Here is a 15,115-nt window from a genome sequence, read left to right on the forward strand (position 1 = left end):
CTCCTTCCCTGCTGCAGGTGCTGGGAAGGGACTGCAGTTAGGGGTTCTGTCTGTTGGCCTGCACGCTCCAGCCATAGCACTTCGGGGCAGTCCTGGGCTCTGAGGATCCAGAGGGTCCATGGCATCGGTCGGATGACTTGGTGGCTTAGCGAGGTGCTGGTCAGACTGTTGGTCAGCACAGCGAGGGGACACAGGGTGTTCACCTGCCTGGGCTCCCGAGCAGGAACCTGCAGGAACAGAGATAGTGCCATCAGCCATGTCCCCTACATGCTGGCACACCCCCTCAGCAGCTACTTCCATGCACTCACCATTCCCCACGTGCTGCCACTGCTTCCTTCCGCACCAGCCTCTTTTTGTCATCCAAAGGCTTGGCCAGTGCCCGGATAACTCGGCCCTTGTATGGGAGCAGCTGTAGGACAGAAGGTGCTCTTTGTGAGAGAAATGGATGCTGGCTGCCTCCCAAGAGGTTGGGACCCCCTTGCCTCTCTACATGCAGGAGCAGGCAGCAGGAAGCTGCAGCAGCACTTACCACTGTTGTGGGCAGACTGGTGAGGGCATGGGCACAGCGCAGGGCGGCGATGCGGACAGCCTGGAACACACAGGGGTGAGGGCAGCACATAGGGCCGGAGAGAGGGGCAGAGCAGGGAGGAAGGAGGGGATACACGCACCATGGTGGGGCTGGAGGTGAGGTTGAGGAACTTGGTGACCAGTGTGTCGACATGCAGGCTCATGACCTGGGGAGCTTCGAGCAGCAGTGGGTGGAGACAGCTCAGTGTGGAGAGCTGTACTACACGATCTGAGCAGGACAAGGCCTCAAGCAGGAGGGACAGCAGCTGCAGAGAGAGAGGGAAAATACAAGAGTCATGAGTAACCCCAAACCATGCACTCCATGTTGTCACAGCTCACCCTGCCACTCAGGCTGGCTCTTACCGTGGGCAGTTCTGTCACCAGCACAGGTTTGGGGAGGTGGTTCAGCACATGGGACAGGCCCTTCAGGTAATTGGCCTTCACGTCTGTGGAGAGCAGAGACGGTTACAAGCAGCCTGCAGAAGGAGGGGATGCTGGCTCAGGTCCCCTGGTTCACGGCTCAGGAGTGGTGAGGCTGGGCTGGGGCTGGGCACTCACCAGGGCCAGCCCCATGGAAGCCTTGCACCAGCTTAGGGACGTTGTCAGTGAAGAAGCGCTGGCGGAACATGATGCGCACGTCGGCATGGCAGCCCTTGTGCAGCACGTCTGGGGACTCAGCCATGAGCAGCAAGAAGCCATCGGCTGCGGCAGGGCCCAGCTCCATGTCACCCAGCAGGCCCAGCAGCTGCAAGGGAGAGAGCCCTGAGACAGAGAGCCCTGCTGCTGGGGGTCCCCAGCCAGCCATAGGGAAGGAAGGCAGGTTTGTTAGACATCACCCAGCCCCCACCACCACCTACCTTGTCTGTCAGGCAGGAGCTCAGGGGGTGGTAGCGCAGCACCAAGGCTTTGGTCACCTGTGCAGGCAAAGCAGTCAGTGCCAGGCTGAGTCCCTTGGCCCCCCCTGCCCCACTCATCCAGGGCAGGCCTTACCCAGAGCAGCAAGGTGAGTGCCTGTGTTCGGCGGGGCCCCTCTGCAAGGGTGGGCTCCATCCTGTTCATTGCAAGCTGCAAAATTTCATCCAGCTGCTGCCCTGGGGATGGAAGGGACAAGCTGAGCCATTGCCCCTGGCAGCAGTGGGCAGGGACACCTGTCATCTGCCGCAGCCCCCTTACCTGCTGGGTGCTTGTTCACCAGGCCTGCAAAGCACTTGGCAGCTGTGGTGGCTGTGAAGGGACAGTTGCAGGAACAGCTCAATGCCAGCAGCTCCCGGAGCAGCCATTCCTGCTGAGGGATTGCCACCTGGAAGAGACACAGAAAGTGTTATGGTCAAGGACTGCAGCTGCTCCCTCTGTCCCTGGAGCTTGGTGTGGACAGAGGCTGGAGGGTGCTTGGGCAGGGCTGCTCTCCACCCTGCTCCCCATCAACGTACATTGCGGGGCAAGGAGCAGACGAAGGCCATGAGGAGGGCGATCAGGCGTCTCTGTGCTTCCAAGCACTCTCCATCCTGCAAGGGAAGAACAGCATCCCTGTCATCACAGTCCTTTCTGCCAGCCTGTGCCAACATCCTCCTTCCCGGCCCATTCTGGTGCCCTAGCCCAAATCACCAAACATACCCCAAAAGGCTGGAAGGAGCAGGGAAAACTGTTTTGGGGTAGGAAGGAGACATCGCCATCCAGAAAAAGGGGCACCACATGAGACACACTCTGGGCAGCCAGCCTAGGAGAAAAAAGACACTGTAATGTGCTGCTCTGAAAGGGTCACTGGAGACCTCCCAGGAGGCACAGGGTCACTGTGTACAGATAGCAGCAGTGGGCATGCAGGGACCCTGCTTCCTCCCTACAAAGGAAACACGCAGTTTCCTGCCCCAGCTTCACTTACTCAGGGCTCAGGTGAGTGGTGGCAGCACTGATGACTGGGATCATGGCAGCCAGCACCTCTTCCTCCAGCAGTGCCTTGCCTGGCAGTCTATGCGTGCTCTCTGCAGGCAGTGGGAGGAATAGAACTTGCTGGAGCCTGCTGTTCAGAGCGAGGAGGCAGGCACAGCCCCCTGAACCCACACCAGAGTGGGGCAAGGCTCTGGGACAGAGGCAGGGAGCAGTGAAGCCCACTCTTGATGGCCATGGGTGCCAAAAGGCATCAGCAGTAGAACTGACTGCAGGATCAGGGACCCTTAGAGCCTGGGAGTTGCCTGCTCTCCCATCTCCCACTCCAGCCCTGCATTTACCTTGCATGGCTGCCTGCACAGCCATGGCCAGCAGGCACGGCACAACCGTCTGGTGGAAGTACCAGCAGCTCTCGGCATCCTGCTGGCACTGCAGAGCCACGCGGTGCAGGCTCTGGCACACAGAGACCACGTCTTGGGTGTTGCTGGCCTCAGTCCCTGCAAGGCAGAGTCACCACCAAGTCAAACAGCCTCAACACCCAGCCCCCTGATCTGCACCAGGATCCTGGGACAGTGCAGCTCTTCTGACTCCCACTCCACCAAGTGGGAGTCACAGCCCAGGTGTGGGTTCCTTGTACCACTGCTTTCCAGCTTTCTCCCAGCCATCACCAGTAACAGAGGCAGCTCCTGCCAGCATGCTCTGTGGAGCTGCCTGCATCACCTCCATTACCTTTCTGCACCTTCTGGAGATGCTGTAGCAGGACAGGGACAGTCTCCCTCACAATGCTGGTGTGGGTGGATACAGCTGCCAGGGCCTGCAGGCAGCGCTGCTGCAAGGAGTGGTGGTTGTGGTAGCTCTCCTCCCGCTCTGAAGAGGAAACACAGCTCAGAGGGGGACCGGGGGACACCCCACCCAAGGGCAGTCAGAGCCCAGACCATGCCAGGGTGGATGGGGTGAAGCAGCACAGCAGATCCAGCCCATGCCAGGCTCAAGGCACTCTGCCTGCTCTGTAGCTGGGCAGCTCCTTCCCACAAGGGTGATCCTGGCCACACACAGGCTGGCTACCAGACCAACCACAGCCTTCCCTGTGCCAGCACACAGTGCCCTGTGCTGGGAATCCCCCAAAGACAGCCACCGACCTACACCACATAACACAGCCCCACTGCTTGGCAGAAGCCCAATGGAGATGGAAAAGGCTTTACCCCAAAACCAGTCACAACTCCTTTCCCAGCCCTACCTGATTGCAGCTCCTCCTCAAGCCTGGGTACCATGCGTCCAGAGAAAACTTTTGGGTAGGTGGGGGCCAGGGACCCAGCTGCCTCCATTGCTGCTTCACTGCCAGGGGGAAGAGTAGAAAACGTGATGCAAGGACTGCAAATTCAGGGCTGTTGTACACCAGATTTGGCCAGAAGGTGTCTCCAGAATCCCACTTCTCAGCAACTTGCCTTTTTCACCCTTCTGATAGGCACAGCAAAGCCCCCTGCTTTGACAGGCTCAGACTTTCTTATTTCTAGCCCATGAATTGTCTAGTTTATCCCACACAGTAATCTTGTACAGAGAGTTCCTGTGCCTTCCCTAAGACTACAGCCTCTCTCTACAGCAAAGCCAGGCTTTGTTCCTCCTGCCAGTATGTGGGTGACTGCTGTGATGCCAGCCCACTCCTCACCTGCTCTGGGAATCCTCCTCATGCAAAGCAAGACGAATGAGATGATCCACAACCAGCTCCAGATCAGAGGAAGACAGGAAGCCTGCAACAAGAGACATAGAGGAATCCTACCCTTGGCCAAAGGCAAAGATGCTGGTGTGTTGGACAGGATCCTTTCCCCTCATTCAGGACAGCAGCAATGCAGCAGCACACCAAATGTCAGAGATACAAGATATCCAAACAGGCAAGAGAGACCAAATGTCCCTGGAGCTCATGGCTTGGGTAGGACATGCTGCTGCTACTTCTGTGCACTTACAGGCAGCAGACAATGATGTCCCACAGCCACCGTGTCTCTCAAAAGAGACTGATGTCTCCCTCTGTATCAAGCGAAAAAAGGCACCAACCTTGCAGGGAGCCCAGGACAGTCAGTGTCTTGATCCCAACCAGCTGCAGCTGCACACTGGGATCTGTCAGCGCCGAGAACACCACAGAGCAAACTGCAGCTTGGAGCGACAGCAGAACACTTTCATCTGAAGAGAGTGGCATGGAATCACTGCCTGTGTCTAGCTGTGACCACACAGACACCACCATGGCACTTGACAGACCCTTTCTGAGATGCTGCATTTGATACTAAATTATGCAGGGGCCCTGGGAAATGGCAGGGGATCACATACAGCCACACTGGCCACTGAGTTTTCCTTGTCTGTCAGCATTCAGGAAAGTGAGGTCAGAGCCAGCAAAGCCCTTGGGACACAGGTGCCTCCAGAACAACTATCCACCCTCACCTTCTTCCACATGTCCCCACTTCTGCTGTAAGTCCAGGAAGCCTAGCAGCATTTCCAGGATTGTCCTCCTCTGGCTGCTCTGCAGGGACACAAAGGTGTAACCCAGATCACTGTCACTGCTGGGACAGAGCTGCACCTCAGCCCAGCACTGTGAGGCCACAGGGTGCCTATGGGGTCTCTACCCACAGCCACAGCCAAGGAAGAATCCTCTTAAGACACCCTGCTGCCCCCAGGCCCTGTGGAGCCAGTGGGTGCCCCTCACCTGCGTGTGCTTGGTGTACTGCTCCAGCAGCAGGGGCAGGACGCTATGGGTGATGCAGTGGTAGGTGCGGAGGGAGGCACCCGCTGCTGCCTGCAAGAGTTTGGCACTGGGCCACACCAGCTTCATGTCGGGCTCGCACAGATGGTGCCTGCAATCTGAGATAGGCTGGGCGTCAGCTGCACCGGCACAGAGCTCCTCTGCGTCGCGTGCGGGGACACAGCCGATAGCGGGCTGCGACGTGCTGCCGGGGCGCAGCTCTGAGCTGCGGCACAGCCTCCCCAACCGAGCAGCTTCCCACAGCTCCAAGCGCACAGAGAGTGCAGTTCCAGCAGAGATGGATGCAGCTCAATCCCCTTGTCCTCCCTTCCTGCAGCAAATTACCTTGGAGAAGGCAAAAGTTGCTGTGAGGACTAGAAAGAGAAGAGGCTTTAAAGAGAAGAGGAAGGCAGATCTCTACCTAGGAGGAAGCTTTCAGGCCTGGCTGCATGGGGCAAGTCTGTTAGCTACCTTGCAGGATGCTGCTGAGGAAGGAATCCAGCAGATCCTCAGAATCAGAGCTGAGCACGGAGCGGGAGAGGCAGGCAGAGAGAGCATGCAGTGCAGCCAGGCATTCCGTCTCGATCTTCTCACTCGCTGTCTGGAACACCTGGAGGAAAGGCCACAGGATGAGCTGAACACCATGCCGACAAAAACCACAGGGCTCAGCCTCCCAGCGCAGGCTGCAGGGCTCAGGCTCCTGCCTCATTTCCCCACATGATTTGAACATGCAGCATGGCACATTCAAGCCACACAGACATGCTGATAGGGCTGGCCTGTCCCCTCCACTTTTCAGCTGGGGCAGTCCAAGGTCACAGGTGTGGGCTGCTGGGAGATATGGGGCTCACCCAGTCTGGTTGAGAACTCCTGCTCAGCAGAAGCCCAGCCATGGTGGAGCCCTGCAGTACTCACCTCTCTGCGCAGGGACGACCAGAGGCTGGGAAGGAATTCCTGCAGCTCCTTCTGCCCGTAGATGGCACAGCAGGCAGTCTGCAAGGGGTAGCCAGGATAAAGTATCACAGAAAAGCCAGAACCAGGAGGACACAGTGCCAGGACAACTGCCCATCCTGGCAGGTTCATGCTGAGCTACACAAATCACTCAAAAAAACCCAGGAGAGTGATGCAGGCCAAACCAGGACTCTGGAAATTGTGGCTCTGCAAGGGACAGTCTCTGGCTGGCAGGGAGAAGGGCTCAGAAGTGGCTGGCAGCTGCTACTGCCACAGATCAGCTGTAGGCTGAAGGGAGTATGGGATGTCTCCTTACCAGAGTCTGCAGCGAGTCAAGCTTGGCACTTTGCAGTTCCGAGTCCAACTTCTCAATAAGCAGAGGGAGAAGGAACTGCAGACAGAAGCACTTTAATTCAGCCCATCCCTTGCACCACCTTGTCCATGGCCCTGCAAGGCTGCAAATTCAGCCTCTGCCAGGAGAGCAGAAGTGGAGGGGTACCTGCAACAGGCAGCCCCTTCCCAGGGTGTCACTCAGCACCCTCCTCATGACCAGCCCCAGCAGGAGACAGGGCTGCCCAAATGCAAGCTCCTGGTCCCAGTTGTTCCTGTCCCTAAGTCACAGCAGGAGCTGCAGCTCTATGAAAGGCAGCCTGTGCTCAAGGAACAGTGAAGTGCTCAAGAATCCCCAAGGAGCTTTGTACCTCAGCAAACTGGGGTGTAGAAGTCAGTACAGCCCGGAGGCTCAGAATCAGGTCTTCCCTCTGGATGCCATGAGGATCATTGGGGGGCTGGAAAGGATGCAGAGAGCAGGTCACATTCCAACCTAGCCATTAGCAAAGGCTGCATCCCTTCATCTCCTGCATGCAGCAGCAGTGCTAGTCACTACAGCTAGCTTGGCACCAGCCTGTCAGCCTGAGTACCACAGCTCATGGCTGAGTATTGCCCAGTCAAGATCCTTGGCCACCCTCTCATCCCATTCGCTGGAAGTCACACAACTCCCTAAGAAAACACCAGAAAGAAATAAAGAATAGGCTGTAGCATATGGCAGACTCACTCACTGGAGTAAAATCAACAGGGAAATAGCAAGATGTAACTTCAAACAGCTCCTCCACAAAGGGACCTGCAGACAGAGGAGAGAGGGGATGAGCAAAGATGCCGAGCAAAAAAAGGCAGAGCAGCTATGTTTAGCACCCATGACAGGCCAGCTCTGCAGCTTTTAAAGCATGTTAGGGACCACCCCAGGCCTGATCAGACCCAAGAGCCATCTCTCCAGCAGCTCAAAGAAAAGGGACATGTCTCCCAGTCAGCTCTGCACAGCAGGTTTAGGCTCACCCAGGGCATAGTCCTTGGCAATGAGATCACGCACAATCTGGAAGGCCACCAGCAGATTGCGGGGATCCTTCTCCCCATCCATGACCTGGATGAAGCCGAAGGTGAAGTTGGCACCCAGGCCTTTCAGCTCTGCAGAAAGAATGAGCTTGAGCAGGTGCAGGACATCAGACCTCACACCACGGCCTTAAATCAGCCCAGCTGCCCCAGCCTCAAAGTCCTTTTCCAGGTCTCCCAGGCAGAGCCACAGAGCCCTTGGAGAAGGTGAAAGTGACTCATCTACCCACCCTCAACAATCCCAGAGTGGCTCTGCCCCCTCACCTTCCTCCCTGGTGCTCATGAAGTTGGTGATGATGCTGTAGACTGTGTGGCGGTCTAGCTGCATCAAGGACTGAAGGGAGGAGCAGATCAATCAAAACCATTCTCTACACATGGCAGCACAGCTACCCACTACCCCATGGGCAGCACATGCCCTCCAGAGAGAGAACAGGACCCCCAGCAGCTCAGCTGCTGCTTCCTGGCACAGAGATCCCATTTATCACATGTAAAGTGTGCACATGCCTATGCAATGGCACATAAACATGACTGTGTCCCATCGCTGCATAAATGCACTATCAGTCACACCAGGGTCACACATGCTGCCCTAAGGCACTGCCAGCAAAAACAATCTTAAATGTGAGGAGAATTGGACTGGGGGCACTTAAACACAGCCTGGAGAATGGAGCAAAAGGAAATAATTCCCTTTGGGCTGAGAAAATAGAGGACAGGGGCCAAACAGGATTCTCACCTACTCTCTCTCTTGCAGTGAGCCAAGCTGTCTCTAAGCTTTGCAGAAGCACTGCACTGAGCTGAATGTGGCCAGTCCTCAGGGCGGGCAGGCCATCCCCAGACACACATGGAGCAGAGATCAAGAACAGGAGGATAGGAAATCACATTGCTCACCTGCACATGTACCTCCTGGAAGATAGCTTTGAGCACAGACACTGCTAGCCCTGGGGACAGCACATCACACATGCTCTGGGAACAGGAGGAGAAAAGCAAGAATAGAATACCATGATGGCAGCCACATAACAGAGCTCCTGTCTCTGTGCAGCACCTGCCTGAAGGATCCTCTTCCACAACAGGGAGAACTTGCCATCCCCTCCCCAGACAGAACAGGACAAGATGCCCATCATCTATGCTGCTCCCCAGAGTGGCCAGGGAATCCTTGCCCCAGTACCAAGACGGGGCAGGAAATCAAGGTAGTCTCCTGTCCCTGGCTCCTCCACAAGAGGCACAGCAGAAGAGAGGAGACAGGACAACGTTGCCAGATGGGCAGACAGCCGAGCCAGGCCCTGCTTGACATGCTGCTCCAACCCATACCCAGGTGTTGCACCTCCCTGACACCACTCTGGAATGTTTCCCAGCACTGCGGGCTGGGAGTGTGAGCTCACCAGTGCTCGGAGTCCCTGGAGTACTGAGGGAATCACCAGGTGATGATCCTGCAGCCGGCTCTCATAGAACAGGACCAAATGTAGCACTATGAGAGACAGACACCAATGTGTGTTAGCCCTAGGAAACACAGCTGCTGGGTGCTGGCCCCAGCTCAACCACAAGGTGATGGATTAAGAGTGAGCATATCTTGCACTGGTGAATGAGACAAACTGCTGCTGTTGGGTGCACCCACCTGGCTCCAACACCTTTGTCCTCTCCTTGTAAGCAGCCCACGCCTAACTGCAGCAGGGCAGCAGCCACTTCTGCATGCTGCAGAAGTGCTGGATCTACCCAAGAGGCATTTGCCCTGGCCTGTCCAGACATGTGGATGCAGACACCAGCAGCAGAGCGGCAGTCTGCCCAGCGGAGACTAGAGGATGTCACGGGGTGGGGCACAGGGCTGGGGCAGTTCTGGCTTCCTCGCACTTGGCTCCACAACACGTTCCTGGCCCCTGAGTCATGGCCACGGGCGCCTGCACACCCCAGCCCTGGGGAGTGGTAGCAGGAAGCAGACTGGAAGAGCCGGCTAGCAGCATCCTGTGCCCACAGCTGCTGCAGAAACTCAGCCCCCCAGGAGGCAGCCTGACGCAGCGCTTGAGAAATTACCTGCGTGAGCAGGGACACGAGGCTCTAACTCAGCTCGCTCCCCTTGCTCAGCTGCCCTGAGCCTCTTTTATTCTCGAGGATCCACACTGTACCTCCCCACTTCTGGCTGCCCCTCCAGAGCATCCCAGTTCCCATCATTCATCACATCTGACTGCATCTACTGCAGTAGATAAGGTTCTATGCACAGCTGCTCTCAGCCCTGCCTGGCTCCAGCCAAAGAGAGCCAAATTCCAAGGACTAAGCATCTTTTACTTCAATCCTCCCCTTCCTCCACCTTACTTACTAGTAGGCCCTCTGTCTAGCCAGCCTGCTGGCATAAGTTCAGCTTCCCATCTGCAAGCCCCCAAGCCAAAGCTTGTTAGCACTTACTGGCTCTCCCTGCTGCCAGCCAGCTGCTAAGGGGCATTTAACAGAGGCAGACCTTCTCCTTGCCTCCATGAACAGGGCATCTTCCCCTCTCCACTCCAGTCTCCCACTTGACTCTCACCCTTATCTCCCCTCCTCTCCAGGCCCCAGGGTTCCTCCTGCATTAACCCGGTCAGGCTGCAGGGCTGTGTGACTTGGTGTGTGAAGGACAGTATTCCTGCTCTGAATCATCACCCAAGGATTCTGACATACAGACGCATCCTCAACATGTCCCACTTGGTGCTGAGCACACCCGGGTGTACAACACCCACACACTGTCAGGGGCCCCAGCTGTCCAGGGACTTGGTGTGTTCAGACAGTGACCTGAATTGTGTGGTGAGGTTGGCAAAAAGGCTGCAGTGCAAAGCCTCATGCCCTCCTTGGACTTTGACTCTTACAGACATGCACAAAGTTGTCACAGTGTTAAATCAATCCCTTTGCCAATTGCAGGATGGACACTTTAATGTCACGGCTTTGTCCCTAGTCAGACACTCAAGGGCCAGAAAAGCCCTTACCTTCCTTCTCCTGGAGCAGGGAGTAACACTGGAGCAGGACTTGTGACAATAGCTGGATGCCTCGCCCTCGTGTCCGGGGATCTGTGTTCTCCAGGCAAAACCTATGCCAAGAGGGGAGAAAGCCCAAGAAGCCTGTTGTGAGCAGGTACATCCGAGCAGGAAGCACATCCTGAGCAGGCACATTACAAAAACAAAGAGGTGCTGCTCTGTGGGCCAAATCACGCCTGACTTGCTGGCAGAGTGGAAACAGATTCCTCTTCCCCTGTCTGTGCTGCATGTGTGCATTCAGCCCCAGAACCATGCAAAAGAAATCCAATTCTCAAGTCAGACCAAAGAAATTGATCTTGCACCATGCTCCCAAGATCACAAGGGTCAAAAAGGGTAAAGCCTCTTACAGTGAGGCAAACCCAGCCCCCAGCTTGGGAGAAACAAGCCTAGGCCATGACAGTTTGGAGACAAAAGCAGAAGCTGAGTGCCAGCTAACCTGTGACATGGTGCTGTGCAGCTGTGTGCTCAGGCAGCTCCTGCTGCAGACAGCCCTAACTGAAAAGTGCCCTGCAGTCTGCTGCCTGCCACATCTCTCCTCTGTCCTGGGAGAGCATCAAGAGCTGCTCTGGCCTTGCTCTTTCCCAAAGAGCTCCCATGTCCAGGGAGGGCAAAGCACTGCTCAAGCCCCATCCTGTGAGCAGGCAACATCCTGCCTGCTGCAATGTGTCATCCAGTGCTGAAGCTCAACCTGGATGAGCACACTTGTCCTTCTAACCATGCCTCCTTGTGGGAACGTCCCCTGCAAGGCCCTTACCCGATGTATAACTTGCATAAGGCTTTTCTTACCCCAGGGCTTCCACAAGCTGCAGCACTGTCCATGTTCCATCTTTCACCCCTGGAGAAAGAAAGAAGTAAAGAGAGTGAACCAGAGAGATTATGCAGGCATGTTACTGGAGATGGATGCTGGGAAGCATCCCAGCACCATAGTGGGGAAGGCTGGTTGGTGCTGACTCCTCCCAAAGCACCAGAGGAGCCATGTGCACTTAACTGGTGGAGCTGCTTCCAGCCCTGCCTCCAAACACCTCTGAGACTGAGAGGACACAGGGGAGAACTTGCCTGCACTTTGTCTCACTCTCTCCCTGCAGCATGGCTGTATGTGAGGCTCCTAAGAGAAGTTTTGCTGTGCTTCACTCCACTCTGATACTAAAACCTCCTTCTCTAACATGAGGATGCTGTGAGGAGACAGAGGGCAGCTCTCCAGGTGCTTCCTGAGGGAGGACTGGCTGAACAAACAGCCCAGACACTCAGTTTCCCACTCTGACTCTATCATCTCCACACTCTGCTGAGCAAGAACTGCACAAACTTCTTCCAAGATGGAGGGCAGGGAGAAAGGCAGTTTTGTGGTCAGAGGAAGATAAAATGCTGGGATTTCTGGAGTCTATTTCCAACGCTGACTCAGATTCCTTACCAGGTTGCCTCATTCACCTCCTGCCTCCATATTCTTGCAACTCTACTAGGGAAAGAGTCGCTCCTCAGGAGACTTTGGTAAGGACTGCTTGCTGCACCTTACAAGAACGTAGGCAGAAGGGCAGGTTCTCCATTCCTGCCACCCATTGCCCATGTGGCACTTTCTGAGAAGGAAAGTGTGTGTACACCCTCTGCTTAGACAGGGGTGGCAGGCAAGGGACTGCCTCACCTTCAAACCCCTAACCTGCAGCTCAGGTGTCAGGTGACATTGCTGGAAAACACTCCTCACTCTCTGCCAGTACAAAACAGCACTCCTCCAACAAAACATCCAAATCACCTGGCAGTCACTGAGACTCACTGTCTTTGTCTGGGACACTTCTAAGGCACTCTGGAGGGACCTGCTCACCTCTCTGCGCTGCTGAACCTACACAACTTACAGGGCACTCACCCTCTCAGAAGCCCAAAGGTTTCATTACACGCTTTCCCAGGCCTTGTTCCAGCTAGTGCCCCCTCCTGCTGCAAGCATTTACTGCCTCTTCCTAAGCAGTTAATTCCAGTATTAAGACATGCTGTTCATCATAGAGCTGTCTCTAGGGATGGGATGACAGTGTTTTCTGACAGTGTGTTCTGATAGCAGACAGGCCTGACTCCAGAGACAGAGCTTTCAATCCTGCCTGGCACAGCAGGGAGAGGGAGCCTGAACTGAGGAACAGAACAGATAAGGGGAGCTATGTGGAAAAAGAACCCAGCAGGTCTCAGAATTGACAGGCACAGACAGAGCTGGGGGTGCCCTCAGAGACAGCCATAATGTGCTGGCAAAATTTATTGCAGAAAAACAACAACGAAACAGCAAGCAGATGCTGTGCACCAGCCAAAGCAGAGTGAGATGCAGAGAGAGCCTGGATGGTCCCTCCACATCCCGCATCCCAATATCTCACTGCGCGAGCTCATGAAGAGCCCTTGTGCCTCTGCACCATCACAGAAAAAGTCTGAGACAAATACCATCTCTGTGGCCAGATGCTCTGCCTCTCTGTGTTTGCAGAGACCAAAAGCAGTTCTACACAAACCTTCTGTTTCCCTACTCAACAGGAAAGAACTGCAGTGTGATGGCCAAACCACAGCCACGGTACTGACACTCCCTGTGGTCAGCAGCAGCAAGGTCAGCAGCTCCCTCTGTTCTCAGGGATCCAGGTGTGACCAGCTTCGCCTCACACGGTGTGGCCACCCCTCCCAGGTACAGCCTGTGAGCGTGGTGTGCTCGTGGCCAGCACCACACAGGCCACGGCGTGAGTGCCAGCACAGCTAATTGGACCTGCCTCATCAGCACAGCAGGCACAGTGGTGAGCCCCTGAAACTGCTGCCTCCACATCTGGCAGCAGCACACATGCCCCAAGGTTAATGAGGCACCTTGAATCCCTTTACCAGGAGGGGCTGCCTTGCTATTCTGAGATTCCTGTAGTTCCCAGAGACTTAACAGAAGCAAGCCGTGTGCTGGATTGCTACTCGGAACCAACCTGCTCTCTTTCCTGACAAGTCTGTCCCCCTTTCAGTGTCCTTCTAGGTGTTAGTCCCTTCTGCAGGCCTTCCATTCTTGCTTTCTCCAGACCCTCAAAATGTAAGCACAACATTCACAGGGAATGTGTAATGGATTCTGTAACAGCAGTATCCTTCTCTCCCCATTTTTCAAGAAAGATGAATTCAGCCTCCTTCTGCCACCCACTGACCCATGCAGCCCAACCTGCCTGTGGCAGCACCAAGACCTTTCTGCCACCTGCCAAGTTATGCTCATTTTAGTCCTCAGCAACAAACTGGGGAAGCTCAATGTGCTTGTTACAGCAATTGCACAACGGCCATGAGCTTAGAAAAGACCTCTCCTTTTGCTCAAGGATACACAATGCAATTTAATCCTTTCTGATGGTTCTGTTGGCTCTGTACGAGGTCAGAGGGGCTCAAGGACACTTGCCAGCCCTACTGGTTGTGAAGGCGGGTTTGTCACAAGAGCCACACGGATGAAAAGAGCTAGGGGAGCAAGCAGGGAGCAATTCTCTTTGTATATCTTCCAAGAGACAAAACTTTCTCTGGGCACTTCTGTAACATGACATCAGGTGACAACAGCAGTTCTAAGGTTATCCTTCCCCACATCTATCTCAAATATGTCAGAGACCGTGCAACCCTTCTGCAACATCTTGAATATTACACAGTTTAGTGAATTCCTCCAAATTTCCTTAGCATTTCCTTCACTCTGTGTTATACGGGCCACTGGGTTACCTTCCTATTTTGCCTGCACATCTTATCACCAAGACACAACAGAGCAGTTCACAAGCCATCAGGCCTCGGGAAAGGTCTACAAGCTACTCGTCAGTGTAATGTAATATATACAGAGAGCCCTTCTCGGCTCTCCGTGCTCCTTCCCTAAACATGCTGAAGCCCCTGCCTACAAACACAGAAGTATCGCCTTATCCTTAGAAAGCCACATTCCTGAAGCTGTAACTTCCCTAATGCAACAAAGTCACCCAACTGACGTTCCAAGCAGAAGGATAAATTATCCGACGAAAGCAAATGCCTAAAGCTCTGCTGGGAAACGAGGAGAAACCACAGTGAGGGCAGTCTGCGACTGGCACTTCCCACGGTCCCTCAGCAAGGCCATGAGCTCTCTTCCCACTGCCGATTTCTGTGCCACCCACATCTGCCTCGCTCCTGGAGCCCCTCACCCTCGCGGCTGTTCCGCTCGTACCGCACATCCCGGCAGCTCCGAGCTGCAGGCCCTGCCCTATCCATTCCCACGTGCCGTGCCCTGCCCTGCACGGCAGCCTCACAACCCACAGACACTCTCCATCCCGCGCCTCCACACCCTGCCCTGCCCCGCAGCCCCACGCTTCCTCCCAAACCCCTCCCCACGCCGCCACGACCCGCCCGTGCCCACGCCCGCCTCAGGCCCAGCCCGGCCCCGCCGCCGTGCCCACGCCCAGTGCCGCTCCGCCCCACCCCCGCGCGGTACCTGCCGCCACCTCCGCGGCGCGGCCTTCCTGCTGCCCGGACACGAAGTCCCGGACGGAGGCGGCGAGAGCCTCCGCGCCGGCCCCGGCCGCCGCCATGACACCCGCGCGCAGGGCCACGGCCCTGCCCCCCCACCCCGCCTGCGCGTGCGCGGGGGCGGTACCGGCGGTCACGTGCGCCCGGGGGCGGGGCGGCCCCGCGCGCACAC

General features: G+C 55.9%; 1 protein-coding gene across 6 annotated transcripts; it reads right to left on the minus strand.

Moving 5' to 3' along the window:
• Nucleotides 1-52: 52 nt before the first annotated feature.
• MMS19 (MMS19 homolog, cytosolic iron-sulfur assembly component) lies at nt 53-15,038 on the minus strand. 6 transcript variants are annotated; one of them, XM_066323722.1, is made up of 31 exons: nt 14,909-15,032; nt 11,290-11,338; nt 10,456-10,556; nt 8,890-8,975; nt 8,399-8,473; nt 7,778-7,847; nt 7,460-7,588; nt 7,186-7,247; nt 6,829-6,915; nt 6,444-6,518; nt 6,092-6,169; nt 5,651-5,789; nt 5,144-5,298; nt 4,882-4,960; nt 4,501-4,626; nt 4,118-4,199; nt 3,689-3,786; nt 3,181-3,318; nt 2,793-2,948; nt 2,447-2,546; nt 2,182-2,284; nt 1,998-2,072; nt 1,741-1,867; nt 1,558-1,658; nt 1,425-1,481; nt 1,126-1,312; nt 931-1,013; nt 669-833; nt 530-589; nt 309-409; nt 53-227 (listed from the first exon to the last, which is right to left on the minus strand). In XM_066323722.1, exons 1-31 carry the CDS (start codon nt 15,003-15,005, stop codon nt 200-202), a joined length of 3,069 nt encoding a protein of 1,022 aa, XP_066179819.1. In that variant the 5' UTR covers nt 15,006-15,032; the 3' UTR covers nt 53-199. The 6 variants fall into 6 exon arrangements, with proteins under 6 accessions (XP_066179819.1, XP_066179821.1, XP_066179820.1 ...); XM_066323724.1 differs by lacking the exon at nt 8,890-8,975 and having other exon boundaries at nt 14,909-15,038; XM_066323723.1 differs by lacking the exon at nt 530-589.
• Nucleotides 15,039-15,115: the final 77 nt, after the last annotated feature.

Source organism: Sylvia atricapilla, chromosome 8 (genome assembly GCF_009819655.1).
Source record: "Sylvia atricapilla isolate bSylAtr1 chromosome 8, bSylAtr1.pri, whole genome shotgun sequence".
NCBI lineage: Eukaryota > Metazoa > Chordata > Aves > Passeriformes > Sylviidae > Sylvia > Sylvia atricapilla.